Below are 26,604 nucleotides of genomic sequence, written 5' to 3' on the forward strand. Positions count from 1 at the left end.
GTTTTGAGTTTTCTAACCCAGCCCATGTGTTTGTAGCTCTCCAGAGGTAGAACTCTTTAACAGTGTAAACCACAGCGGGGCCCGAGTTCGTTCTGTGGCATCTCAGTCCTTCTGCAGGAAATGTATTCACTGTGTTTATTGTTTGATCGATTCGGTCATTAGCTTCATATAGCACCATTTTTGTTTTGCGATACACTGTTCGGCAGTTACACTGTGGGGACAGAAAGACTGAAATAAGCCATGGTTATTGAAGTATTGTATTATTATTATTGCTGTGCAGGGAGACTGGTCAGTATATCCGGGGCAGATTTTAATAAATTGTTTAGGAGATCACTGGGACACTGTAAAGCAGCCCTGCCGAGGGGTTACAGGGGTTTCTCCATTCTGGTTTTGGGGCGGGATGGGGGGAGTCTAAATTCGGCACATTGTGTATCAAGGGAAGTTTTAACCTGTAAGAGTATTGTAGAGTGACATCGGATAGAAATAACAGAACGCTGTAGAGTAGGGATATTTCTGATACAGTATTGATAAAGCCCAGAAGAGGTTTTGGACCAATTCAACCTCAATCCAGGACATGAAGCACACGATCATTTCGGAATTGAATTGAATTTTGTTTGGGACCCTTTAGCTCCCCTCCCCATGGCCGTGGGGGTCTGTGTCCGTGTAATAAAACCCCAGTGGGGTCACTAACGCTGTCTGTCGGTCTGTCTGAGTGCTCAGGGCTGGATGGCTTCTGGTTCCCCTGATTTCTCTGCCCATTGTTCCGTGACTTCTCATGACTAAAATGAACGCAGGATTCCATTCTGTTTCCAGGCAAGCGTCTGTGTTGCTTTTTCCCTGCAGCGACAGTTTGCATCAGATTTCCTGAAGTGCCAAAAGGGAGCCACCGCACGAGTCATGATGGTCAGGGCAGTGCCTCCCCTGCGAAAACGCAGCCACTTGAATGGAGTTACTAGATATTGTTGTTTAGTCATGAAACAGCTCTCGGTTAGGAACAGGGTTCAGGAGTCTTTGTTACCCCAATTGGAAGAGGATCAGACGGTCTCCATGTCTTGAACCCTTGTTACTGCCCCCTCCCCCTCCCCTCTGCCCAGTCAGAGACCAATCACTGCTATTTCTCCATGAGGGACAGCTGGATGATGCGCTCTAGCTCCTCCTCTTCCTGCCTATGCCGTCGCTCCGCCTCTTCTTGCTCGCGCGCCGACAGCTCCATGGCCAGGCGCAGCTGCTCGTCATAGCTCCGCAGGGCCTGGTTGGTCGAGGTGCTCTGGGGGCTGGCCAGGGGGTGTGGCCCGTGCCGGAGAGTTCTGCAGAGAGAGAATGAACCAGACTGTAGCTCACATGCTGAGTGTTGTGTCTTTGTATTTTTAGGGATAAAATAAAAAGTTTACCACGGTATTTTTGCACTTTATTTTTGCAGTTTTCCTCTGCTTTTCACATGGTTATGCTATGCTCCATCGTTCACCCTGGTTTGCCCAGTTTATCAATACTCTTTACAATGCCATGCTTTACCATGCTTTCACTGTGCTTTATTACATACATATACATCCAAGTTTTCCCTCTTGTTTTTATCTTGAGATTATAAAACGGACGCCACAATGGCTCCAATATTCTGTCAATTCCATATTGAACTGGCGGCACAGTGATGCACTCTTATTAATGTGTACTCCTGTGCAATTCAAACAGTATTGTGTGCAGTTTATCATACCTGCCTGTTCTGTACAATGCTGTCCTATGCATTACCATGCTTTCACTATGCTTTGTTGCACTTTGCTATGCTTTTACTGTGGGCAAGTTTTATAAGGGCAGCTTCACCAATTTGTCTGGAAAGGTCAGAGGTGTCTAATTGCTGTCCTGAGGGGCCTTTCCACTTCAGGTCAAGTTAAAATACTTTGGAGCCTTTAATGAGGTTCAATGGGTCTGCTCTAGGTGCTGATAGACAGGTGAGGTTGGTAGTGGAAGAGGTAAAACCCGGAGTGGATCTCGCGGCTGCTGGGGGAAGCGCTTGTAGAGCAATATAAAGAACAATGAAAATACTGACTGCGGACCTTTCGAGGTGGCTGCCGTCACATGACAGGGGCCGAGTGCCGGGCTTGCTGTTGGTCAGTGCCTCCCAAACTGTCACCTGAGAGAGAGAGACAGGAGGGAGAGGCGTAGTGATTCATGAATTGTGTCTACTCAAAAGGATTAAAATGACCAAAAAAAAAAAAAACATCATTTTTTTCAAGTAAAATTCGAATTGAATCAAACTTCAGAACGCTCAGGCGTGCGTTCAGCTGCTCTAGCCAGAGAAGCGTTGGCACGCTGTGCCCGAGCCCTGCATCCCTCACCTGGTCGTACTCGCTGCCCGCCTCCACGAGGCTCTGCTGGATGGCGAACTGCAGCAGGTCCTCCTCTTCCTCGCGCAGGTTATCATGGTGACTGCCGAGCACGCTGTACCCGCTGGGGACCTCGAAGAGTGAGGCCGGGATCTCACACCCACGACACGAGGCTGGAGAGGGAGGAGAGCACACAGTGAGACACACACCCTGTACTTGCAGGGACCTTAGAGAGTAAGGCAAAGCTCTCACATGCATCCCGCCAGGGAGGCAGAACACAGTGCACAGCTGAGGCACACATAGCGGCTGGATCTGGGAAAGAAAGGCTGCGGCACAAGGGTGCAGGAAGCGGTACACTGATGGAACACACACGCTGCAAATACAGGACCGTGTGGAGGGGGTTCAAGGAGAGGAGAGTGAGCGGAGGACAGAGGGTAGGGAAGGGGGGTCTCTTACTCATGGAGCTGGAGCTGCTGACGCTGGAGGAGTCGCTGCCCGGGGAGGGGGCCTCTCCGCTGGGGCTGCTCCGCACCGAGGACACCGGCTCGTCACACCCGTTCAGATTCCCGAAGGTGATGCGGGCGTTCAGGATGTGGTAGATCGGGATCTCTGCAGATAGCAGGGGAGCTTTTGTAAAGCATGGCAAACCAAAGTCTGTTTGATTGTCAGTCACTACCTCCCTGTACGTTTATATCATAACCCAGGACTACAGACCACTCAACAGTGTCACATTTAAAAACACTCAAAGAAATGCATTTAATTCAGTGGCACTGCAGCAGGAATTCCCATCCCTGCACTAAGGGGAACGTGCATGTGCTGACTTAGCTTGTCTTCAACAGTGACCTTGCAGAGATGTGAACGGTGCTAGTTACAGAGGGAACATTTAGATCAGAGATTTCAGAAAAAGAAAAAAGGAGAGGATAGGAGGGAGCTGCAGGTAGGAGAGAGCTGCAGATAGAAGAGAGCTGCAGGTAGGAGAGAGCTGCAGGTAGAGAGCTGCAGGTAGGAGAGCGCTGCAGATAGGAGAGAGCTGCAGGTAGGAGAGAGCTGCAGATAGGAGAGAGCTGCAGATAGGAGAGAGCTGCAGGTAGGAGAGAGCTGCAGGTAGAGAGCTGCAGGTAGGAGAGAACTGCAGATAGGAGAGAGCTGCAGGTAGGTTCCTAGCGTCACCGCGGCGTGCCGGCTATAGACTCACCGATTTTGACCGGGAAGCCCGGGGGGAGGCGCAGGGTGATGAAGTCACGCAGCTTAGCGAACAGCGCGTTGCTGATCGCCATGAGGTCGATGATGGGGGCGACCTGCTCCGAGAGGGACAGGGGGTGATCCTCACACAGCCACAGCTTCGCCTTGAACCTGAGAGGGAGGGAGGGACCCTTATACAAGTGTGCAAGGAAAGGGTCCGTAAACGAGTGAGCACTGTACCAATCCATGTGCTAGTAAGTTTCCTTTATTGATTCCAATAATCAAAAGCGTAATCAATATCATTAGACACAATAATGAGGCCACTAGTTAGAAGCAAACATCTGACTTCAGTTATCAGTTTTTAGGAGACAGCATCGGACACAGTGCCAGTGTTTCAGGGATGATCTTGAACGCTTCTCAAATGCCTGTCTTACGTATCTTGCCTAATTGTGTGTGATGCTAAACCTGGTTTTTGCTAGCTTAGTTTCTCTTTGTGTCAGCGGTGTGCCAGCCAAGGTCAGTGGAGTTCTCCCACCACACTCCTGAAGCGACAGGAGGCTGCAGGCTGCTGTCCCTCCCCGAGCGGTCCTTACCTCTGCGTCTTGGTGGTGAGCTCCATGGGGTGCCCGATGTCCCGCGCCCCGAGCTCGAAGGCGGGGTTGAAGTACTCCTCGGCTGTGATGGCGGTGGGGTTGGTGTGGCTGCAGGAAGTCTGTGTGATCAGCATCTGGAAGACAGACAGTCAGGGACTTCGATTCATTCACATCAGCACTGCTGCTGAGAGGCTCTCGCGGGTCGTTCTGCAATATTCGTCTGGTGAAGGGCTCTCAGTCAATGTGCCTAATGAGGGTATGCGAGCCAGGAAAGCGTGGGTACCCTCTGACCTAGACTAGATCATTAAAATGGGTCTCTGTCAACCAGGGATGAGCTCAATTCCTGTTTTCCTGTTGCGTTTCCAAATCAATTCCAATTCCAATTGATAATTAATAAATATCATTCAAGATCTAAGTGGCGCATTCCAAAGCTGTTTCTAATGTACCATCAGCCCCTCTATGCATCGCTCCCCCTACCCTGCTCTCTTACCCCATTGTTGGGTCCCATGTGCTGTTCTGCAATCCCCAGGAAGGACTGAAGCGCAGTTTTGCTGCCTGAAAAACAAACAGCCAGTAAGTGAATCTCAGCGAACGATGAACGCGTGGGGAACGAACCCTGCCTTGTTTCCTCTGACCCTCTCTGCCCACTGCAAAGAGAGCACAGTCCATTAGTTCCTGCAGTGGCAGCTTGCTACCACAGTGTGGTGCTGTTTTGCAGACAATGGCTTGGTCAAGGTACAGCAAATAATTAGAGGGCACTCCCTGACACCAAAAACAGAGATGAGATAGACAGACAGACATTGCAACTGCAAGACACTCCCTTATATCAGATAAAGACACAGAGTTGAGCTTTGCTCTTATAGAGAGAGAGAGAGAGAGTTACTCAGACCTTTGCTCTTGTTCTTGTGTTGATCTGCGAGGTGTTCTGTGCGTGTTCGAGTGATCAGCTCTACGTTGGAGGCGGCGTACACCTGCGCAACACGACACGGGTTCAACACAGCGTTTTACACAGCGCCTTTCAAACCACACTTTTTCTTGATCATTTTTTTTTGCTTCCAGGAAATTACCTTGGCTTCGTATCCGTTCACCGTCTCCGTCTTCTCGCTCCTCCAGCCGAGAATTCCCGTTTTATTCCTGGGAAAAAGAAGAGAGAGAAAAAGTCACTGCTGTAGTTCGAAGCGTATCTCTTAATTAACCTTTCGCTATTCTCGTGTGAGTGTTCTTTTTACCCTTTAGAGCTGACATGAAAGGCGCTATACAGAGCTTGTCGTCCGATAAAAAAAAGAAATTGTGAAGGAAGAGAAGGAGAATTTAAAAGGTGAAAGCTGACAGACTGCTTGCCTTCTCCTGGAAGGGCGGCTCTGATGGATCGAGGCAGGATTATCGTTTCCAGAGCCCCTGGAGTGTGTGCGGAATGCTTTACCAGTCGGCAGTATTGATTAGGAAGGAAGAGGAGCTTCAGAAGCACACTGGAGACCCCCGAGGGGCTGCCAGGGGTCTTTAAGGACAAACCGTGCCTCACTAGCCAATCGGAGCGCTGCATTTATATCTCGAGAGCAAACACATTTCATTAGAATCCGTTTTCCTCACTTTTTTTGTTTTTGTACAAAGTTTACCGTAGTTGCAAAGGTGTTTGCTGTGCTACAGTGTGCTAACTTCAGTCTACTGGAGTCTGCTGGTGAATGCAAAGTGCCCAAGGCTGTACCCTGTGGGCTGCACCCACTCTAAACTACACTGTGTTAAACTCTGCTGATAGAGATGTCAGCCTGTCTCCTCTGGAATTGAGAGGTGACACCCCCCCCCCCCCCTGCCCTGCTGCTGTGCTCACAAGTTATATTTTATTAATAGCGGAGAGGACATGAAATATTTACAGCAGATCTGTTCCGTGTTTCCTGGAGTGCTGTGGGGAGTGGTGTGGGGGGTAAGTATTTATCCTCAGTGGGGGGCTGGAAGGCAGGTGGTTCATCTGTTTTGATGTGCTTATAGAACACACACTTTGCTCTTCTGTTCTAGAGGGTTACCGTGCTGGTAAAATGAGTACAGCGGAAATGTGGCAGAAGCACAAAACCACGATAGAGGCATAGCAAAGTAAACTGAAACTCCAACCTTGTGACAAGCTCTTTAAAATAATAAATAAACAGGGTGTGAATTTCACAAACCACGAAGCTCGCATAGCACGGCAAATCAAGGTTCTTTAGAAAATCAAAAACGACAAAGCAAAGAAAACGTTGAAATAAATCTCAGCTGAGCTGATTCGTGCAAAACTATACAAGATTCTTCTTTGTTTTAAATATAGTTTTGCACAATCGGGTGGATGATCTGAAGTAAGTGTGGGTTCGTGTTGCCCCAGCAATGCCCTTGACCCTATCAGTTTCTCTCCCTGACCCATGATGAGTGTTGTGATGTGTGTGCCAGGTCAGTCTCACCTCTCGAAGGAGATGTTCTTGGTGTCCAGCTGCGTGGTGACCACAGGGGCGGTCAGTCGGTTGGTCACCTGCTCCTCAGACGGCTGGACAGCCTCCAGGAGAGCCTCGCGGTCGTGCTCGGGCAGAGACAGTGCTTCGGAGTAGACCAGCTGCCTGTCGTGATCCACCTCCATCACCACAGCACTGGAGTCTGGGAGGAGGAGCGAGACACAGACTGCTCACTACAGATACCAGCACCAGGATACCAGGTCCTTATTATATTATACAGCCCAGCACTGGTCTTTATTATATTGTATAATCAACCACAGGTCATTGTCCTGTTATACAGCCCAGCACTGGTCTTTATTATATTGTATAATCATTGTCCTGTTATACAGCCTAGCACTGGTCTTTATTTCATTGTATAGCCCACCACAGGTCCTAATCCAGTTAATCAGCCCAACTCTGGTCGTTATCCTGTTATACAGCCCAGCTCCAGCCCTGGTCACACTGACCTTGTTATATTTTATACTCAGCTCTTTGTCCTGTCCTCCAGCGCCCAGCCCTGGTCACACTGACCTTGTTATATTTTATACTCAGCTCTTTGTCCCCTCCTCCAGCGCCCAGCCCTGGTCACACTGACCTTGTCCCCGAAAGATGAAGCTGCGGTTCCCTCGCTGCCAGGTCATGTGATCAAAGCCCAGCAAGGTGGTGTCGACCCGCAGGTTCTGCCCGCTCTTCCAGACCCGGTAGGTGTCGCTGGGGCAGACCTTCGACACCAGGGGCACTGAGGGAAGGAGGGTTGGGAGTTAAACACAACAGAATCTGATCACACACACACACACACACACACACACACACACACAGAACATTTTGATGTGACTCTAATTTTCTAGCTCATAACTCCCTTGTTGCCAACCCACCTCCTACCTCATTACAGTGAATGGGCTAGGCTGAGAACATACACATCTAAAGGACAGGCGTGCCCTCGCATAGTTTGCATCAAAGACCATGGCCCACGAAAAAGCCGTCGCCTTCACTGACCTACACGTGGATGCACTGAAGAGCTTGTTCAAAGAAGGGGCCCTCTTATCCTGTAAAGGCACGGCTGCACTGGGGTGCAGGGAGTCGTGCAATCAGGAGCTCGCTGGATCGAAGCCTGGCTGTGCTGAGTTTGGGATACTGGCCCGTGCCACCTTGGTCAGATCCGTTAATTAGGATCAGCGGACGGGACGGGGGGAGCAGAGGTCATCCTGATTGGTTAGGTGAGGTGTCGGTTATGTACTGTACTTCAGATCTGGTGCAAACGCTCATCTGAAGGAATGTCCATACCAAGTTTCCTCACAGCTGGGTGAGTGATCCTCGAGATATGGCTAGACATCAGTTGTGTGACGAATGGAAAAGATTTTAATGATCGAAACTTAAATGATTCCGAGTTAAACCCCCCCCCACCCCCCCCTCCCAAGTGCTGTTCTTTGTGTTATTCTTTGTGAGTACTCACCCCAGCTGGTGAACTCCCACTTCATCTCAATGTAAAAATCCTGTGCCTGAGAGAGAGAGAGAGAGAGTTACTAAGGGGAAGGGAGAGGGGTAGAATGGTGCTGAAGGAAAGAGAGTGGGTTACCAAGCATGAGCAAAAGATAAAACAAATTGGACTGCTACAGATCCATGCACACTGCTGTACCGACACTGGCTATACAGTGCATGCTGTAAGAGAATAAAATCAACTGAGAGAGAGAGAGCTTCTCTCTCGCACTCTCTCGCTGTGTAATTCACATTCTATTGGCATGGCAACAAGTAATACAGGTAGCGATGAAGTTAACAAATCAGATTTACAGAACACGCACTTAATAATAAGAACCAAATTGCTAAACTTGGGTCAGTGCACCTGCTCTGTGCTCTGCAATGTGCTGCAATGAATTTCTGCTATGGTACATTTCCCTAAAATAATCCCCAGCCTCTGGCTCTTCTCTGTCCTCTCCCTGCCCCCCTCTCTCTGCCTGTGTGCTTCCTCCCCAGAGTGACCCCCTTTACCTGCCGCAGCTTCTCCAGTAGCAAGGGGATCCCCGCCAGCCGCTTGACTGCTCGGTGGTAGTCACGGTAACGCAGGACCAGCCGCACCAACTCGGGGTCCCGCGTACTGACCGCTTCCTGTAGAACTGAGAGAGAGAGAGAGAGAGAGAGAGTTATCTGAGTGTTATCTGAAATGACTTGTGATTCTCGTTTTTTAAAGGAATAATGGGCAGCTATAGTGTGTGTGTTTAAGAAATCCGCACAGGGGAAGAAGGGTGGGAGAGACAGTAGTTTTGGGCTGATTCGCAACTCTTTAAAGGAAATGGACAGGAAATCTGCAAGTCTGTACTCCCAGTGCGCTCTGTATAATACAGCTCCAATCCCAGAGGTGCCACACCTGTCCAGCCATTCCGGTTCTCTTTGCACACATCTGCTCCGTGCTTCAGCAACACGTGTGCACAGTCCACATGTCCTAGCGTGACGGCGAGGTGCAGCGGTGTGCGTCCACGGGGGTCCAGAGTCTCGATATCCACCTGAGAGAGAGCGAGAGAGAGGGACACATACATGCGTTATGGAAACGTGGTTTAATTTAACCAGCCACACTCCCTCCTTCCCAGTCCTTCAGCTCGAAGCACAAGGGCCACACTGCTCCCCTCTCTTGTGGTCCTTCAGTTCTAACCAGAGGCACATGCTGCCTGCCCCTCTCCCTTCCTCCCAGCCCCCACAGCTCTAACCACTAAGCCACACAGACAGATGTCCCTCCTGCTTCGTGCTGCCTGTAATTAGGAACCGATGAGCATCTGGAACGAGGCCCAGTCCCCAAACTGAAGTGGGCAGGGTGCCCGATAAACACAGCTGAGAAACGGGGTTCTGGGGGTTGGAGCACTGGGAATACACAACCACAAGCACACAGTTACAGGCTGAACTGAACAGATTCCTTACAGAAAGCAGAAAACAGCAGGTCACCTGGAACACACCCAGCAGCCAACGATTCATCCACAGATTACTGTGTGATAATATGCCATGGGCGAGTCCAGCCATGTCCAGCGATGGAAGCACTGTAAGACTCCCAGTGCAAAGCAGTTTGATCCATTCCTAGTTTTACCATGAATTTAATAAGACAATACCTCCCTGGGATTTACCATGCTTTACAATACCTCCCTGAGATTGACCATGCTTTACAATACCTCCCTGAGATTGACCATGCTTTACAATACCTCCCTGGGATTTACCATGCTTTACAATACCTCCCTGAGATTTATCATGCTTTCACTGTGCTTTATTTACACTTTGCTGTGGGAAGCTATTATAAGGGAATGGAATCTGTTACTGTTGTGACAAGTTCTGCATTAGGTCTGAAGATCATTTGGAAAGAAATGTGCTTTCTTTCCCACTAGTGCTTCTAATCTCAGGTGACAGTGATGGGGAGCGCTGTGTCCTCTGAATTTACACAGCCTGTCTCGTTATCTCTCTCCCTCTGCCCCCCTCTTCCCCTCCCTCCCTTCTTAATTTCCAGGTGACAGCCGACCCTGAAGAGTCATGAATCCCAGTGATTTACTGTTCACACACTCACTGACTCTCTCTCTCCCTCCCCCCTCCCTCTCTCCTCTCTCCTCTCCTACTCTCTGGTAGTCGTGAATCCTATTATTCCTGCCGGCGCTGCTGAATTATACATCTCCACTCAGCAGGCAGCATGAAAGCTTAAAGAACCCTGCGGAAGCAGGAATAAGTATCCATAGCAAAGGCAGTAGTGTAGAGTATGTAGAGAATGATGCATGGGGTAGTGTGTGAGTAAAGAGAACCGAAGGCTCACCCGAAGGGTGGGATTCTACACGCGGTATTGCTTCTAATCTCTGGTGAGCACTTGTTTCCTGCCGCAGTATTTGTCAGCGAGTTATTCTGTTAGCGCTGGGGTCACGCTCTGTCGCTGGTGTTAATGAGCGTGTGCTTCCTGTAGTAAGCGCCCTGTTGTTACGGGAGACATCAGCTGGAGGCAGTATCAGCGCTACCTCGCAGCAGGTTGCAAGGCGGCATGGTACTGACGTTTGCCCCATAGTGCCATCACTCCAGCACTTCTCTTTATAAAGCTGAATACAAATTGTACGTAACTGTAGGCTCCTGGCTGCAGTGCTATGAAAGGGAAGCACTGTACTAGCTCTGATGCTGTAGTACTGTACACAGTAAACTTTTACCGTGCTGTCCTGTAGTATATGATGGGATCGCACTCTGTTCCCAGGTCAGGCTTGTAAAGCAACTCGGGGCAGTGAGCAGAACTGTGGTTGCAAGTTGCTGACAGCAGTGAAATGGATCTCGGACACAAGTTTGGAAGGGCTGACCTGGGTAGGATAATTAAATGAGAAAGCAGCGGACAGGGCATCTGTTTGCCTCTGGACTACGACAGACCTGAGCTCCGTTCCAGCCGTGCAGTTGGGAATGAATTGCAGTTACAATGCAGTATGGAGCTGGAATTGTAGCTGAGCCCGGGCACACCTGTGTAACTGTGATTGTGTTTCTATCATATCACTGATCCATCGCACTTCACTCACACGTTTATTTGTCGTTCGATTATTCTTGTATTTTCAGCTGCTTTTCTGTTTCTATATCCCTGCTTGTGATTATTGTTCGGTTATTCTGAATAAACGGAGTAAACATTTTATGGGATGGAAATAAGGCTGGGTGAAATAAGGAATGGGTGAAGCTGCTGTGCAGTAGGAGTCATATTTTCCAGCCCTGTGGTCTGTAGTGTCATCAGAGCCTACCTCAGTGTGAACAGCGATGACGGGGTTTTTTGTTGTTCAGTTCTTTCGGAAAGGCTACATTTGCATGTAAAGGACTGTGACTGCGGGTTGGTGTGATTTGAGAGTGTGTGTGTGTGTGTGTGGGGGGGGGGGCTGTCAATGCAGGCAGGTGATAATAGAACAGCCTGACACATTTATATATATATATAAACTTGTGAGATTTGATCAGGTTGCTGCAGCTCTGTATTTTCTCATGGTCTGGGTGATGGTGTGATTTGATCAGGTTGCTGCAGCTCTGTATTTTCTCATGGTCTGGGTGATGGTGTGATTTGATCAGGTTCCTGCAGCTCTGTATTTTCTCATGGTCTGGGTGATGGTGTGATTTGATCAGGTTGTACTGCAGCTCTGTATTTTTTCATGGTCTGGGTGATGGTGTGATTTGATCAGGTTGTACTGCAGCTCTGTATTTTCTCATGGTCTGGGTGATGGTGTGATTTGATCAGGTTCCTGCAGCTCTGTATTTTCTCATGGTCTGGGTGATGGTGTGATTTGATCAGGTTGCTGCAGCTCTGTATTTTCTCATGGTCTGGGTGATGGTGTGATTTGATCAGGTTGCTGCAGCTCTGTATTTTCTCATGGTCTGGGTGATGGTGTGATTTGATCAGGTTCCTGCAGCTCTGTATTTTCTCATGGTCTGGGTGATGGTGTGATTTGATCAGGTTGCTGCAGCTCTGTATTTTCTCATGGTCTGGGTGATGGTGTGATTTGATCAGGTTGTACTGCAGCTCTGTATTTTCTCATGGTCTGGGTGATGGTGTGATTTGATCAGGTTGCTGCAGCTCTGTATTTTCTCATGGTCTGGGTGATGGTGTGATTTGATCAGGTTGCTGCAGCTCTGTATTTTCTCATGGTCTGGGTGATGGTGTGATTTGATCAGGTTGCTGCAGCTCTGTATTTTCTCATGGTCTGGGTGATGGTGTGATTTGATCAGGTTGCTGCAGCTCTGTATTTTCTCATGGTCTGGGTGATGGTGTGATTTGATCAGGTTGCTGCAGCTCTGTATTTTCTCATGGTCTGGGTGATGGTGTGATTTGATCAGGTTGCTGCAGCTCTGTATTTTCTCATGGTCTGGGTGATGGTGTGATTTGATCAGGTTGCTGCAGCTCTGTATTTTCTCATGGTCTGGGTGATGGTGTGATTTGATCAGGTTGCTGCAGCTCTGTATTTTCTCATGGTCTGGGTGATGGTGTGATTTGATCAGGTTGCTGCAGCTCTGTATTTTCTCATGGTCTGGGTGATGGTGTGATTTGATCAGGTTGCTGCAGCTCTGTATTTTCTCATGGTCTGGGTGATGGTGTGATTTGATCAGGTTGCTGCAGCTCTGTATTTTCTCATGGTCTGGGTGATGGTGTGATTTGATCAGGTTGCTGCAGCTCTGTATTTTCTCATGGTCTGGGTGATGGTGTGATTTGATCAGGTTGCTGCAGCTCTGTATTTTCTCATGGTCTGGGTGATGGTGTGATTTGATCAGGTTGCTGCAGCTCTGTATTTTCTCATGGTCTGGGTGATGGTGTGATTTGATCAGGTTGCTGCAGCTCTGTATTTTCTCATGGTCTGGGTGATGGTGTGATTTGATCAGGTTGCTGCAGCTCTGTATTTTCTCATGGTCTGGGTGATGGTGTGATTTGATCAGGTTGCTGCAGCTCTGTATTTTCTCATGGTCTGGGTGATGGTGTGATTTGATCAGGTTGCTGCAGCTCTGTATTTTCTCATGGTCTGGGTGATGGTGTGATTTGATCAGGTTCCTGCAGCTCTGTATTTTCTCTGTATGTTCTGGTTCTCAGTCCTGAGAAGGAAAGGTTCTGCAGATGGGTTTGCTGTTTAGGACAGTGCTGGTGAAATGCATTCAGGTCTCCTCAGCTGAGGAGTAATGCTTGTATTTATATCTACGCTGGGTATTTCTGCAAAGTCACTGCCGAGGAAGTCATGATTCACACGAGTTACTGCAGCCTGTCTCTGCCATTTGGTCTGACTTGCTTTTACTGCCAGTAAATCACAAGGCTGGGCAGGAGACTGAAACCACCTGTCTGTCTGTCTGCATGTAGTTATAGGTGTGCGACTGACAACACTGAAGACTGAAGCATTGTCTGTCTGTCTGTCCACCCCCTCACAAAACCAGTGCACTAAAAACAAGGTTCTGTATAAGAAAGGAAAATACGACGTCTCCAAATTTAATATCCGCGGCTCAATTACTTTCCAGCTAGTTTGATTACGGGCTGTTAATTAGCACATGATGTTGTGTTTAATTAGTGGAATACCATTTTTATAATCAATTTCCATTAAAAAAACACATTAAAACAAATGTTTTAACGACTGAATACAGTTCGACCCCAGAAAACACAGTTAACATGACAAACACATGAATAAGCAAGTTCTCTCGGTACAGGGACCTGCCTGGTAGATACCATCCATTTGCTGCCACTGCAGCACAGCTTGGTGTGACGTTGAGGGAAGGTGAAAGATGCCGGTCATGAATGCTGTGTTCAAGTTCATCCCATAGATGCTTGCTTGGATTGACACGTGGGGACGGTGCTGACAAGGGGAGATGACCAACATTGTCATCCTGAAAAGTGAGCTTGTTTGGGATTTTACTAGCCATCCTAGTCTGCACTATCTATCTATCTACACACACACACATATACACGATCGTTTACTGTAGTCTATCCTGGTTTGCCATGGTTATTAATATGCTTTATCATACCTCGCTGTTATTTACTATGCTTTATTACACTGTTGCTATGCGTTTACTATGGGAACCAGTCAAGCATTCTTTCCCCTGCTAATTCTGTTTGTTCCCCAATGCTTCCCAACTGTTGATCTGTAGATAACATTTAATAAGTCCCTTCCCTGTGTGCAGAACAATGGGTCATATTTTCCACTGAGCTGTATGATGAAGCAAGAAAGGATGCTACAGCCACGCCTCCTGCGACCGTTCTCTTTACTCTTAAATAATGTTTACTTTGCACACTGCACTCTGAACTGGGATATTTAACTGCAGTCAAAGAGCACTTTCAACACAACTTGATAAGATGCAGTGGAAAATGTAGGCCAGTGTCATTACTCCAACAGACTTATGCAGCAAACTGAATGCATAAACTCCCTGTGTGTTTCTGTGTGGGTTACAGCTGACATTCTGCAGACTGCGCTGTGAGCATCGTGGGGGGGGGGGGGGGGGGGGGGGGGGGCGCTTCCCCCCCCCTCCCCTCTCCCCTCCCCACGCCCCCTGGGTGGCACAGTGCCCTGCGACAGAGCACAAATTAACAAGCGCTAATTAGCGAGAGCACAGAGCTGTTTGAGAGAGAGAGAAAGAGAGAGAGTGAGAGAGAGAGAGCGTTCCATCCCAGCAATACTGAGACAGTGGGGGAGGTATGGCGAGAGGGAGAGGGAGAGAGATCGTGAATGGGGGTTTGGGGCCCTATTAAAAATCCTAAACCCTTAGTACAGCCTCAGGCTTGCACAGCTGCCCGGCTCTCATGGAGGGCAGGGTAGCGCAGTGCACTGCTATTCAAACAGCTGTGAGTTGCAGGGTTTGGGATGTTGATCTGCTCTGCCAGTCTAATTGAGAGTGACAGTGAGGTACACGGATAAGCCATTACTGCATCATCTCCTGGAACCACAGCACTCACTGAGGGCGCCTGGCTGCACTGGAGCCAACCCAGAGAAAGACAACACGCCCCACGTGACACCCACAAAGTGCTATTAATACACAGCTCCCCTCAACACCAGGGAGGGAGTGATTCAACCACCCGACCAAGACAGCTCGAGAGCTGGAAATTACACAGTTCAGGCTGCTGTTGACAACACTGTTGATATTTATAACTGGCTGTGGGTTTGCTGTTGCTAGGGCCCGGTTAGATGTGTATCACAGGTGTGCTGTCGTTTAGTAAGCATTCAAAGAAATATTACGCAACATTTACAACATCCTTACCTCCTGCTGTCGCTGTGCTTTTTACAGAGCTTACACATTGCTGAAATTCATTTAAAAAACACCCAGTCCAGACCCCTCTCTAACCACTAGGCCACACTGCTTTCCACCCAGTCCCTCTGCCCTTACAACTAGACCACACTGCTCCCATCTCTCCCAGTCCCTCAGCTCTAACCACTAGACCACACTGCTCCCATCTCTCCCAGTCCCTCAGCTCTAACCACTAGACCACACTGCTCCCATCTCTCCCAGTCCCTCAGCTCTAACCACTAGACCACACTGCTCCCATCTCTCCCAGTCCCTCAGCTCTAACCACTAGACCACACTGCCTCCCTCCCAGTCCCTCAGCTCTAACCACTAGACCACACTGCCTCCCTCCCTCCCAGTCCCTCAGCTCTAACCACTAGACCACACTGCCTCCCTCCCTCCCAGTCCCTCAGCTCTAACCACTAGACCACACTGCCCCCATCTCTCCCAGTCCCTCAGCTCTAACCACTAGACCACACTGCTCCCATCTCTCCCAGTCCCTCAGCTCTAACCACTAGACCACACTGCTCCCATCTCTCCCAGCTCTAACCACTAGACCACACTGCCCATCTAACCACTAGACCACACTGCTCCCACCTCCCAGTCCCTCAGCTCTAACCACTAGACCACACTGCTCCCATCTCTCCCAGTCCCTCAGCTCTAACCACTAGACCACACTGCTCCCATCTCTCCCAGTCCCTCAGCTCTAACCACTAGACCACACTGCTCCCATCTCTCCCAGTCCCTCAGCTCTAACCACTAGACCACACTGCTCCCATCTCTCCCAGTCCCTCAGCTCACCACTAGACCACACTGCTCCCATCTCTCCCAGTCCCTCAGCTCACCACTAGACCACACTACTCCCGTCCTCCCAGTCCTTCAGTGTGCTCCCATCCCATACTGTTTCGTTGGTAGTCAGCTGGTAGTTTTTTTTTATACAGTATATCAGTCTAGCAGGCTTCTATCACTGCAGTGCAAATGTATAATGAAAGCGACAGTCAGACATCCCATATTGAAATGTAATCGCTGTCTGACTGTAGGAGGGAGGCGTTCTCTCCCTCACCCACCATGCCCCTCTCCCTCTGTCTCTCTCTAAAAGGTCCTGTGCATTATTGATAGCGCCGCAGTCCGCGGTTTCAGCGCTGACTTCATTCAGGCTGTCATCTCTTTAGACTGGCGTTACTCTTTCATGGGGTGGTTTAAATCTAAGCTCCCCCTTTGCCCCCCTCCCGCCGGTGAACAGGCTGCCTCCATGGACAGTGGGGAAGTGTCTCAATGCCAGCACTCGTTCTGGCCTTGATCCCAGGATTCCAAACAAACGTCTCTATCTGATTTCTTAAATCAGTTGTTTATTTGCTGGTACACAAGGGGGTACTGTTCATACCCACCCACCCCTGCTTACAGCTCATCTTTATTTTTCATACAGAGATACTAATTTAATGCAGGGGCCAAAGCAGTCCCTTCCCGTCCTGGTCTTTGTTCCAACCCTGTTCTAAATATGTTTAATTGAACCAATCAAACCTCCACCCAGACCCTGAAGCAGCTCATTACTGTCTATCATTTTACCTGTTAAACCTGGAGAGGAATAGCCCTGCAGACCCCTGCTCTAATGGCATCTTCATGGATTTCAATCATTTTTCTTATGTTTGCAACCTGCTGCCTCGATACAGAGCTTTATCCATTTCCCTTCGATCTGTCTCTAGCCGTCTTCCAGCTAACTTCACACCTGCTGTCGAATGCTGAGTGCCCAGACTTTGATTTCCTCATGCTGGAACATCATTAGTGACATTTCAACTCCATCTGTTTCACAGAGCAGTATTATAGCAACAGAGCCAGCCCTGCTTTCCGGAATGAGGAACTCAAAGACCACACTCTTAACGCAACGTCACTGAATACAGCACAGCTCTAGTCAGGAAGAGTGCTATCATGAAACGCTAATAAAAAAGAATAATTATAACGGTAGAAATGTTATCTGAAGCTATTTCATCTTTTAATAACGTTTTTGTAGGAAAGGGTGCAAAGGCGAGGGTGGGAGGAGATCTAGAGGTTAGATTAGAGTCTGGGATTCAGCAGAACTGAAAATACGCGGCCAGTTATTTTCTCTGCAAGCCTTTTTTGAGAACAGACTTCCGCCAGCCAGAGTCTGACTCTCAGCAAGGCAGCAGGCGCAACGCACCAGCAAGAGAAACATCACATGGCAAGAACAAACATTCATTCCAGATTACCTTTCGAAATGGATTGATTCGTCTGACGAATGCATTGATTACAATCCAACGTCGTACTGAAAAAAAAAACAACAATGCAAAAAAAAGAATTTATTTTGAAACAAACGCCGATTCCAGAACCCTCTCCCCCTCCCCAGAGCTGTGATGAGACATCACACCCACAGTGCCCCCTGGCCGTGCCCCAGCGATAAGTAAATTAACTTTATAGCAATCCCATTTCACTGTCTCGATCGAAATTGCCTTTATAATTGAGTTTCTGTGCAATTGTACACCCTCCTTGTGCTAATGTGGATGCCATTGACCTGTATAAGACACTGTTAATCTTGTCAAGGATTTCAAAGTACCGGTAACAGTGTCTTTACCAGCGCGAAGGAAACGGGTCTCAACTATTCAGCACAAAACGCTGGCCCGGTGCGTAGCAAACACATCTGATCTTGAGACAGTTTGAAAGCTTGGGTGCAAAATGTAGAGAATTGGACAGTTGCCCCAGCTTCGCATTCAACCACCTTCGACACTGTCCTTGGGCAGCCAGCTGCATCCCCTTCCTTCAAAAGCAATAGCACAGAAGACTCCACTTCGACTGGAGAGAGGCGTTTTGTTGTTATTGCTGCTGCTTGACTGCTGTAGAGAGTGCCTTCCTGCCCTGCTCACCACGGTTTTAGCCATGATTACGATCTTAACTGCAGAGCAATAAACAAGACCAGTGTGCAGTCCCTATTGCCACAGTCGCACAGGAGAGCATTCAGTTTCGAAGGGAGGTGCAGCATCACCGGTCTGTAAAACAGAGGGCAGCGTTTTCTCAAAGCAGAAACAAATCCAGATTAAAACAAAGCTGTGCTTTTCTAGACTATGAGGGGGTATTTCAATTCCATTTCCAAGAAGCGTGCCCTACATGTGCAGTGTAGCTTTGCGTTCTGCTTTTCCGAAAATAAATTGTGAAACTGGGTCTCGAAGTAATCCTCTCATGAATCTGGATCCGGTTGGTTCACTGATACCTGGCAATGAAACTGGACCAGAACCGCACCGGAGGAGGTTTAGCCCTTAATGAAAAGCAGGGAATTACGTTGTTGAGAAAACAAGCAAACCAGAGTGGTATCGTGTAACCAAGACCCAACCATCCATCCAGCAGAGGCAACGCTATACCCACCGTCGATAGTACTGATCCTTCCTAAAGGACTCCTCTGATTAAAGCAGACTGCTACACGAGAGCTCCCACGATCCTCCCCAGCGTGTGCTTCCACAGACACAGCCGCAGCGCACAGCGATTGCTGAAACAAGGTGTAGCCTCTCACCTGGGACTTTATCCGGGGTCCCTGTGAGGCTCTGTTATCCCAACAAAGTGGTTTGGAGATGGGGCCCCTCCCTCTGCCCCCCCGTCCCCCCATCCCCGTCCCACCTCGCCGCGTCTCTTTGAAACCCTGATGACGTCTGTTTACTGTTTTGGAGTGGCAAGAGGGCTTAAGCAGAAACAAAACAGTGGCCAGTAGATGACATTTGACAAGCAAGCAAACAAACAAACCTGGCTCTGACCCTCGCTGCAGGAGCCCCCAGCTTGTCACCTGAGTTGACAACACAGACGAAGGTGTCCCCCAAAACATTTGTCTACTTTAAAGTTTTATTGCAGGTTTATAGGTGGTCAGGCTCTGTTCTGGGAACTATCAGGAAAAGTGTCAATTCGGAATCGATCTGCCGTATGCTTTCACTGGGGTTCCAAATGCTGTTATCTTGTCACAACAGTACCCTGTACAGACACAGACAGCGGCGAAGGCATGTCATGAAATAAACGACGCTGTATATTGGACCCGGAGCAGTTAGCTGTGAGTCAGTAAACAATGCTTCCAAGAGTTCTGGCAGTTTAGTAGGTAGGGGAGGCTTATATCTGCAGTGGTGCTGCAGGTGTGAGTTTAGATCACACATTGCTGCCTGTGTGTTTTCTCGTCTTCCCCATGTTATTAACAGTAGCTGAAGTCTGATTGCACACAGAGTCTCACTTCAAAAACGCACAGACCTGTAGGATTTGAAAAACCATGTTTACATAAATAACCCTGTGTTTGTTCACAGCCCAGTGGGGGTGTGTCTTGAAAGCTAATCCGGCCGAGGGCTCGGACCCATCCACACCCACCCTGCAGGGATGCCCGGAGAACAATCGCACTGCAACACCACCATTGCTTTATATGTTTATTTGAGGAATATGTATCCAGCGCATTGTGTTAACATGATATGGAATCTAGAAGTGGTAGTAAGCACCAGAAATTAGCTTGCAGGGGTGGAAAATTCATTTGGGAGAATTGCGCCAGTATGCAACATAATAGCATCTAACGCCTGACAAATGTGGCAAACTTCTATTCAGAAAATATACCTAGATTTTATACTTAAAAATGCATGTAAATGAGCGACTTCTTCAGTGGCGTCCGTCGTCCACTCGCGGTATGAGGGGGCTTTGAGAAAAACAGCAAGTGGAGCGTCCTGCTTTCCTGCCACTGTGAATCTGCACGGGAAGAGCCCTGATAAGTCAGCTGAAAGAACCGCGATTCCTGAGTGTCTGTCAGACAGCATCTGAGAGCTAGGCTGAAGCAGTGAAAGCTACAGCCCCGATCGCCCATTCAGATGAGCCACTCTCATTGCACAGCCAAGCAGCTAACAAACAACATACATCATACCAACACGCTTCCAATAGAAACGAGCTAACAGGACATCCATCTGGAGCTCCCCAGGACCAGGATTCTAGCATGCAAATATACAGTATATACAGCATAATATAATACAGCGCCCTGCAAACTGCAAACTACCTTCATTTCACACCAATCTGTCACTCTGTCCTGGTGCTTATTAGCATGAGGCCCCTCTGTGTAGGCCTGCACTGTGTTATTGTTGATTATTTTGTCTTTGCTAACTGGAATTCCATCTCTCCGTTGCCAGGCTGCAACGCTCCCACATACGGTGCCCCGTTCCATACAAAAAGCGTTCCAGTGGTGGCTGACTGCTTGATGCACCTGCGTGGCCAAAAGGAAAGCCCTGGAAGGGCTGTGTATCTGTTCAACGCTACCCAGTCAGTCTGTGAAAGGAAGCGTTTTTAAAAGCACGCCCCAGTCGAGGCGTTTCTCTTAACTTTGTTTCTTGTTCCGTGTGATTGAGTCCCTGGGGTTAGCTGTGCTGGTTACTGCCGCACTGCCAGCCTCCTTCACCTGTTACCAGCAGTTCCATTAAAAACAGCCTCTGCTTCTCAGAACTGAACCCTCCCCTGAAGGCGTGCCCTTACTTCTAACAACGCCCAAAAAACAAATGGGTGGGTTTGTTATACACAGCAGCTGAGAAAGAACAAAGACAGCTTCATCCAGAGAGAGTACACAGCTATTCAAGCAAATACAGATCCTATTAACCACTTACTGGCCGGTCTGGAGGTCAGCTGCTTAAATCATTTACACAACGGACCGCAGACCTCTTTGTTCTGTATTTGGAACTAGGGCCACACACTGCCTCCCAGTCCCACAGCTCGGCCACTAGGCCGCATCGCTTTCCTATGCTAGTCCCTTAGCTCTAATCGCAAAGCCACATTGCTTCCCTCTCCCAGTCTTAGCTCTAACCGCTATGCCACACTGCCTCCCTCTCTCCCAGTCTCTCAGCTCTAACCGCTATGCCACACTGCCTCCCTCCCTCCAGTCCCTCAGCCCTAACCGCTATGCCACACTGCCTGCCTCCCTCACTCCTGGTCCCTCAGTCCAAGCCTCTCGGACACACACAGCCTCCCCCTCTCCCTGCCAGTGCCTGAGCGCCTCCATCACTGATCTAATATAAAGCTGCTGTCCACTCCCCCACCATCAATCACTGTGGTCTCAGTTAATGTGGTGGGAACAGTTTCTCGGTTACAGAGAGCATTTGTATTATTTTTAAACACCCTTGTCATGAGCTTGTAAAAGCCACAGCTTCCTGCAGCAGTGTGCCAGCGAGAGCGGGGTCCGATCACATGCAAATATAAACGTCACGTTCTTTAATGTATACCTTCTCTCCGCACTGGAGAGATACAGGGTTTACTGGAAAACAACAACAACTCAAAGTCTCAAAGGCAGCCCTGTGCGATGTGAGCGTGGGTGTAAACCTCACTGTGCCGCAGCATGGAAAAAAAAAAAACTGAAAAGGGGTCCCTGAGTGGCTCACCTGGTATAAGCATGGTCATGTGGTGTGCAGAGTGAGTCATGCAGTCAGGGGAGCGCAGGATCACGTTCTGGCTGTGCCCAGTCTCTGGCATTGCTATAGGTTTCTTCACATTGCGCTACACTATACCAGCCTGGCACCTAGTGAACTTTGAGCGGGCACCTGCAGGGCTGGCCTTTGCCCTCCAGAGGCTGGTAGCTCGCTCTCAAGTTCCTGGGTGTCGAAGAGGAGGCTGGCTCGGTCGTGGGATTGGAGGACGCCCGCTGAACCTTCAGTTCTCCTGAGCGGTTTGGTGAGGGGAGCAAATAATGAGGCATTCTAAATTGAGATATGGGATACTTAGAAACATGTCTATAATCGCAGGTTCGTATAATACCTTCTGTGTTGTATATGCAGGTTATATTGCTTCAGTATAATGCAAAAAGAACACAAACATATTTTTTCCTTCCTTAAATACTAATAAAAATGAGAACATTCATTTTACCCCTGAATGTTCTGTGTTTGCATACAAAGAGATTAGAGCTGCATGCAGCCCCTGGGCTGAACATGGATCCTATTGTCCAGAAAAAAAAAGAGGAAGCACTTTCAGAAATGTACCTCTGTAAATTTGCATTGCGATGGTGCAGTTCACAAGCTCTCTGTGTGCTAAAGGAGCGAAAAAGCAAGGCTTCAGAATCCACAGTGTAAACCTTACCACTGACCCAGTGCAAAACCACGCAGGGCCAGGGAGAATGTTTCCCTGTTCACGAGAGTCCAGAGCGTGCTTTTAAAAAGCCGTGGTTAGCACTTCTGTCAGCAGGGCTGTAGAGATTCACTGCCTATCGATGAACTACCATCCTTTCTTTACTTGATCGCTCGTATCAGAACAGTGTATCGTTTGCATAGCAATACCTGACCAACAGCACAGCAGAGCTGTTTGTAATTCACCAGATGATTCTTAAATATAGAGCAAGTGTGTTTTATAGTTGGGATGAATGCAAACTCTCCCTCTCTCGTTTTAATTTTTAACCAAATGGTCCATCATTAAAATGATCATTTGATCTTATTACGCGTGCACACATGTAGCACACCAGGACCATCACGTGCATCGTGATGCATATCGTATCGCGACCTGCATATCGCGATACGTGTCGTGTCGTGACGGGAGTGTATCCTTACACCACTCTGTAACATGCATTTGTAGCATCCTTCGGACCCACCTGTGGGAGCTCCTGACTGCCTTTGGCTCACACAGTGACGCACAGCAGTAGGAACGGAGAGAAGCGTGTGTCCCTGCTTCCTTTGGGATAATGTAAACAAACAGTACTGTCAACAAGGCCCGTATCCAGGCATTACAGCAAGCAGACCCCCCAGGCATTATATTGCAGTGTACAATTAGATATGAGTGTGGGACACATCCGCAGGTCAATAATCAGGGGAAAGGAGAAAAGAGGAAGAGAGAAAATGTACTCTTCCAAGGGAATTCTCTCTCCAAACAATTCAGATCTTACTGTAGCGGGGAACGGAAAACTATTACTGGAAAACAAACAGCATCCTGCTTCACAGAACTTTGAGCCATTCCAGACTTTAAAAGGAATGTTCTGATTCCTAAGCTCTGTTCCATTACCCGCCCCCTCCACTCACACACACACACACACACACACACACACACACACACAATTCCTGTGTGACAAACACATTGACAAAATTGAACATCACCCGTCTGAGCAGGGCTACATTATTCCAACATCTCAGAGACAGCGAAGAGCAACGCTTTATCTAACAGGGCGGTCGAAATCAGCAGCTCTGCTATGTTATTTTCTAATAATCAACGCTGTCAAGGCTGAAATATCGCTGGCAGGAAGGTCAGTTCCTGGTTAACACGGACAGCAAAGCCAGCTTCAAATTTCCGATCTAAAAAAACGAAAACAAAACAATGTTTTGGTATATGAAGATCTCATCTGTTCCTCCAGATAAAAACTCCTTTAATGAAAAATACATGACTTTGCAGCAAAGAAATGGATTAGAATCTCTGACAGACACCTGGTCATTGATTGATTAGAACCCATGGTTTTTGCAATAAGCGACTCTCGTGGAAATGTGCTGTTGCAGATTGTTTTACTCCCTTTTGAAAAGCAATATTCAGTAACGAGTCACACAAAACACTTAAAGTACCTGCTTCTGCTTCTTATATATAATTACACATAGAAAAAATAAATGTGTTGCAGGAGACCAGGCCTCGTGTTTGAAGGAGGAGGAACAACACAAGTTTGTTGCAAACAGTATAATCATTTTGGGAGAACCAAATCAACTCAGTCATCCGCTACCCACCAACATGCAATGTGACAGAGGAATGGAATGGGTAGCTCAGAACCCTTCTGCACTGTGTGTGTGTGTGTGTGTGTGTGTGTGTGTGTGTGTGTGTGTGTGTGTGTGTGTGTGTGTGTGTGTGTGTGTGTGTGTGTGTGTGTAGCATGTCTTAGGACAAATCCATCAAACCCATCTTCAAATGCATGCAAAATACTGTAATGAGCAATCTTCTACCAGTGCAGAATGACTGGGTGGGACATTTGATCTTTGTTTAACCTCAAAATTGGGGGTGATATTTGGGGTACCACTACAGGTCAACGGAGTTGGATTCCTCATTGAAATATCTGGGGTAAAACCACAATATATAACAGCCCCACATCTTGTCCTTCTGCATTCACTGTTTCCCATTCAGTTGCATGCACCTCTGCAGTTTCCTATCTCAATATCCATCACTGAAAAGTACAGCTATGCTATATATTTATCATTATTATTTTTTAAATTCCTGTATCTTTTAAATGCGTATGAATGCACAACTCGTTTAAATACAACACTCATCATATTCATTGTTATGTTAATCACACACAGATCCCTACATCCTTACGCTACAGATGTGCTCGTCCTTACTATCGTGTATTGCATTATTAGAATTATTATTTTTCCAGCACAGTATTTGATCACGAATAGCGCAATAGAGAATACGGTATTTTTGCGGGATGCTAAAAGACTATATTCTAGATTGTTTTACTAAACGGGAAAGACGAGAATAAAAATATAAACACAGCACACATTTAGTAAATATTACTAAGCAGTACATAATAGCGCGTTTAGCTTACTATAGTGTAGTGTAAGAGCTATTGCAACCTTTTAATCCACCATCGACTCCCCCGCCTAGATGAAAAAATAGCGAGTACCAATGTGTTATTAACACGAACGACTCTAGCACCGACAGATCGACATCCGTACGGGACGAACACGCATATTCCAGAACAAAATAGCAACACAAATATCTATAAAATATATATCTTGGTTCATGTGACAATTGTAATACAAATTAGACAAATGCAAACTAGCATACTGTATACAGACTGCCGTGCGTGTTTCTCGAATAAAGGACAGCGCGTATAGTGTCATGGGTACGAATACAACACATCGAAACAAAGTAATGGCATATCATTGTAAAACAGAACACTTAAACCGCATTAATAATTGGCGCAGGTATGAATGGCAGTCTGTTGCACCCAATTGCGGGTGCAGCTCGGCTATGCTGTGTCGGATTGCAGCCAGTGTGATACTTGGCGTGGTGTAGTGTAGTATTCAGCATATGGATAGTAATAATGCTATTAAGATGTGTATTTACTTGAATTGCTCTAGCACTGACGATTTCATCAGTTCCTCGGATCTTCCCTTCTCGTTTAAGCGGACAGGCAAGCCCGGAGCGTGTTTTTGCAGCGCCGCTGCCAAGCCCCAGCCTGTCAAAGCGCGCTGGTATAATGCACCGTGCCACATACCTGCTCTGCAGCGGCCAGGCGCTTCTCAAGCTGCCCGGGTCTGTTAGTCCACACCAGGGAGTGCAGCGGGTGCTTACTTTCCAGAGTTGTCTTAGCAGAAATCATCTTCTATTCATGGTCTGGGCTCTTCTTCTGTTAAAATGTACGCACAGCACCTCGCATGCACACGAGTAAAAATAAATACATCAACGAATCAACCAGCTATAATGTTAATAAATGCATGTGTGTTAAAATAGACTCCGGGGCTGGTCCGTCTGACGTGCCTGCCTTTCTGTCTTCTTCTCAGACTCCCCTCTCTTTCTCTTTCACTACTATCTCTCTCTACTCCGCTCCACTCCTTCCCTATAGCTGTATGCCAGTGCCTGCCTCGCCTCGCCTCTCTCTCTCTCTCTCTCTCTCTCTCTCTCTCTCTCTCTCTCTCTCTCTCTCTCTCTCTCTCTCTCTCTCTCTCTCTCTCTCTCTCTCTCTCTCTCTCTCTCTCAACCAGCAGAGGCGAGTCCCAGCTAAACACACACATCACATACAAATGATAACAATAAGAGACGGTTTGGAGGTGGCACTGACAGTACGGGACAGAACAGCGCATCTATACAGGCAGAAGCCTCAGGCGTGTGTTTGATGCAGAACAACTGGAGCGGGGTGGGGGAGTTCCGCTGACACCTTTGTTAGCTGTCAAGCGCCAGGGGACCCCAGTCCAAATAATTATCAATACTGTAATAATTATACATACATCTATTAACTGGTTTGAATTTAGACACACACACACACACACACACACACACACACACACACACACAACACGTGTTAATGAAATGACATTACAGTTTAAAAAGATATATATATAAATATATATAAATACATTGTAAATGATATGGCGATTGAACAATAGCATTGTGATTGTCAGCTAACAATGCTGCTGTTCATTGTAATTGCTGGTGAGTGCGCTGGCTGCACACCTGCAAAGCAGACAGGTACTCGGGTGTTGCATTGTGCTGTGCGGAGAGTGAGCTAGGGGAGCTGTGGATAAGTGCACTGGAAAACCCGTCAGCCTGAGTGTGAGAGTGGGGGGTGTGCAGTGAGATCACTGCTTGCTCGAGTTTATTTTCACACCCCCAGGTGGAGCCGCTGTGCTGCAGAGAGGAGACTGGGAGGAAAAAAAACCACACACA

General features: G+C 47.9%; 1 protein-coding gene across 1 annotated transcript; it reads right to left on the reverse strand.

The window, feature by feature from the left end:
* Positions 1-391: 391 nt before the first annotated feature.
* ankrd13b (ankyrin repeat domain 13B) lies at positions 392-25,819 on the reverse strand. Its single transcript, XM_041241122.1, has 15 exons — positions 25,436-25,819; positions 8,909-9,044; positions 8,533-8,657; positions 8,000-8,045; positions 7,142-7,285; positions 6,520-6,709; positions 5,161-5,227; positions 4,983-5,064; positions 4,584-4,648; positions 4,094-4,227; positions 3,514-3,671; positions 2,775-2,927; positions 2,331-2,491; positions 2,049-2,125; positions 392-1,307 (listed from the first exon to the last, which is right to left on the reverse strand). Exons 1-15 carry the CDS (start codon positions 25,538-25,540, stop codon positions 1,112-1,114), a joined length of 1,839 nt encoding a protein of 612 aa, XP_041097056.1. The 5' UTR covers positions 25,541-25,819; the 3' UTR covers positions 392-1,111.
* Positions 25,820-26,604: the final 785 nt, after the last annotated feature.

Source organism: Polyodon spathula, unplaced genomic scaffold (genome assembly GCF_017654505.1).
Source record: "Polyodon spathula isolate WHYD16114869_AA unplaced genomic scaffold, ASM1765450v1 scaffolds_764, whole genome shotgun sequence".
Taxonomy (NCBI): domain Eukaryota; kingdom Metazoa; phylum Chordata; class Actinopteri; order Acipenseriformes; family Polyodontidae; genus Polyodon; species Polyodon spathula.

Bases quoted from the DNA above. Each gene is read 5' to 3' on its own strand.
- ankrd13b (XM_041241122.1), bottom strand. From the start codon at position 25,540: ATGATTTCTGCTAAGACAACTCTGGAAAGTAAGCACCCGCTGCACTCC. The intron at 8,658-8,908 runs GTGTGGCACCTC...TCTCTCTCTCAG, and splicing joins GAACCGGAATGGCTGGACAG to TTCTACAGGAAGCGGTCAGT. The intron at 3,672-4,093 runs GTAAGGACCGCT...CCTCCCTCTCAG, and splicing joins CTCACCACCAAGACGCAGAG to GTTCAAGGCGAAGCTGTGGC.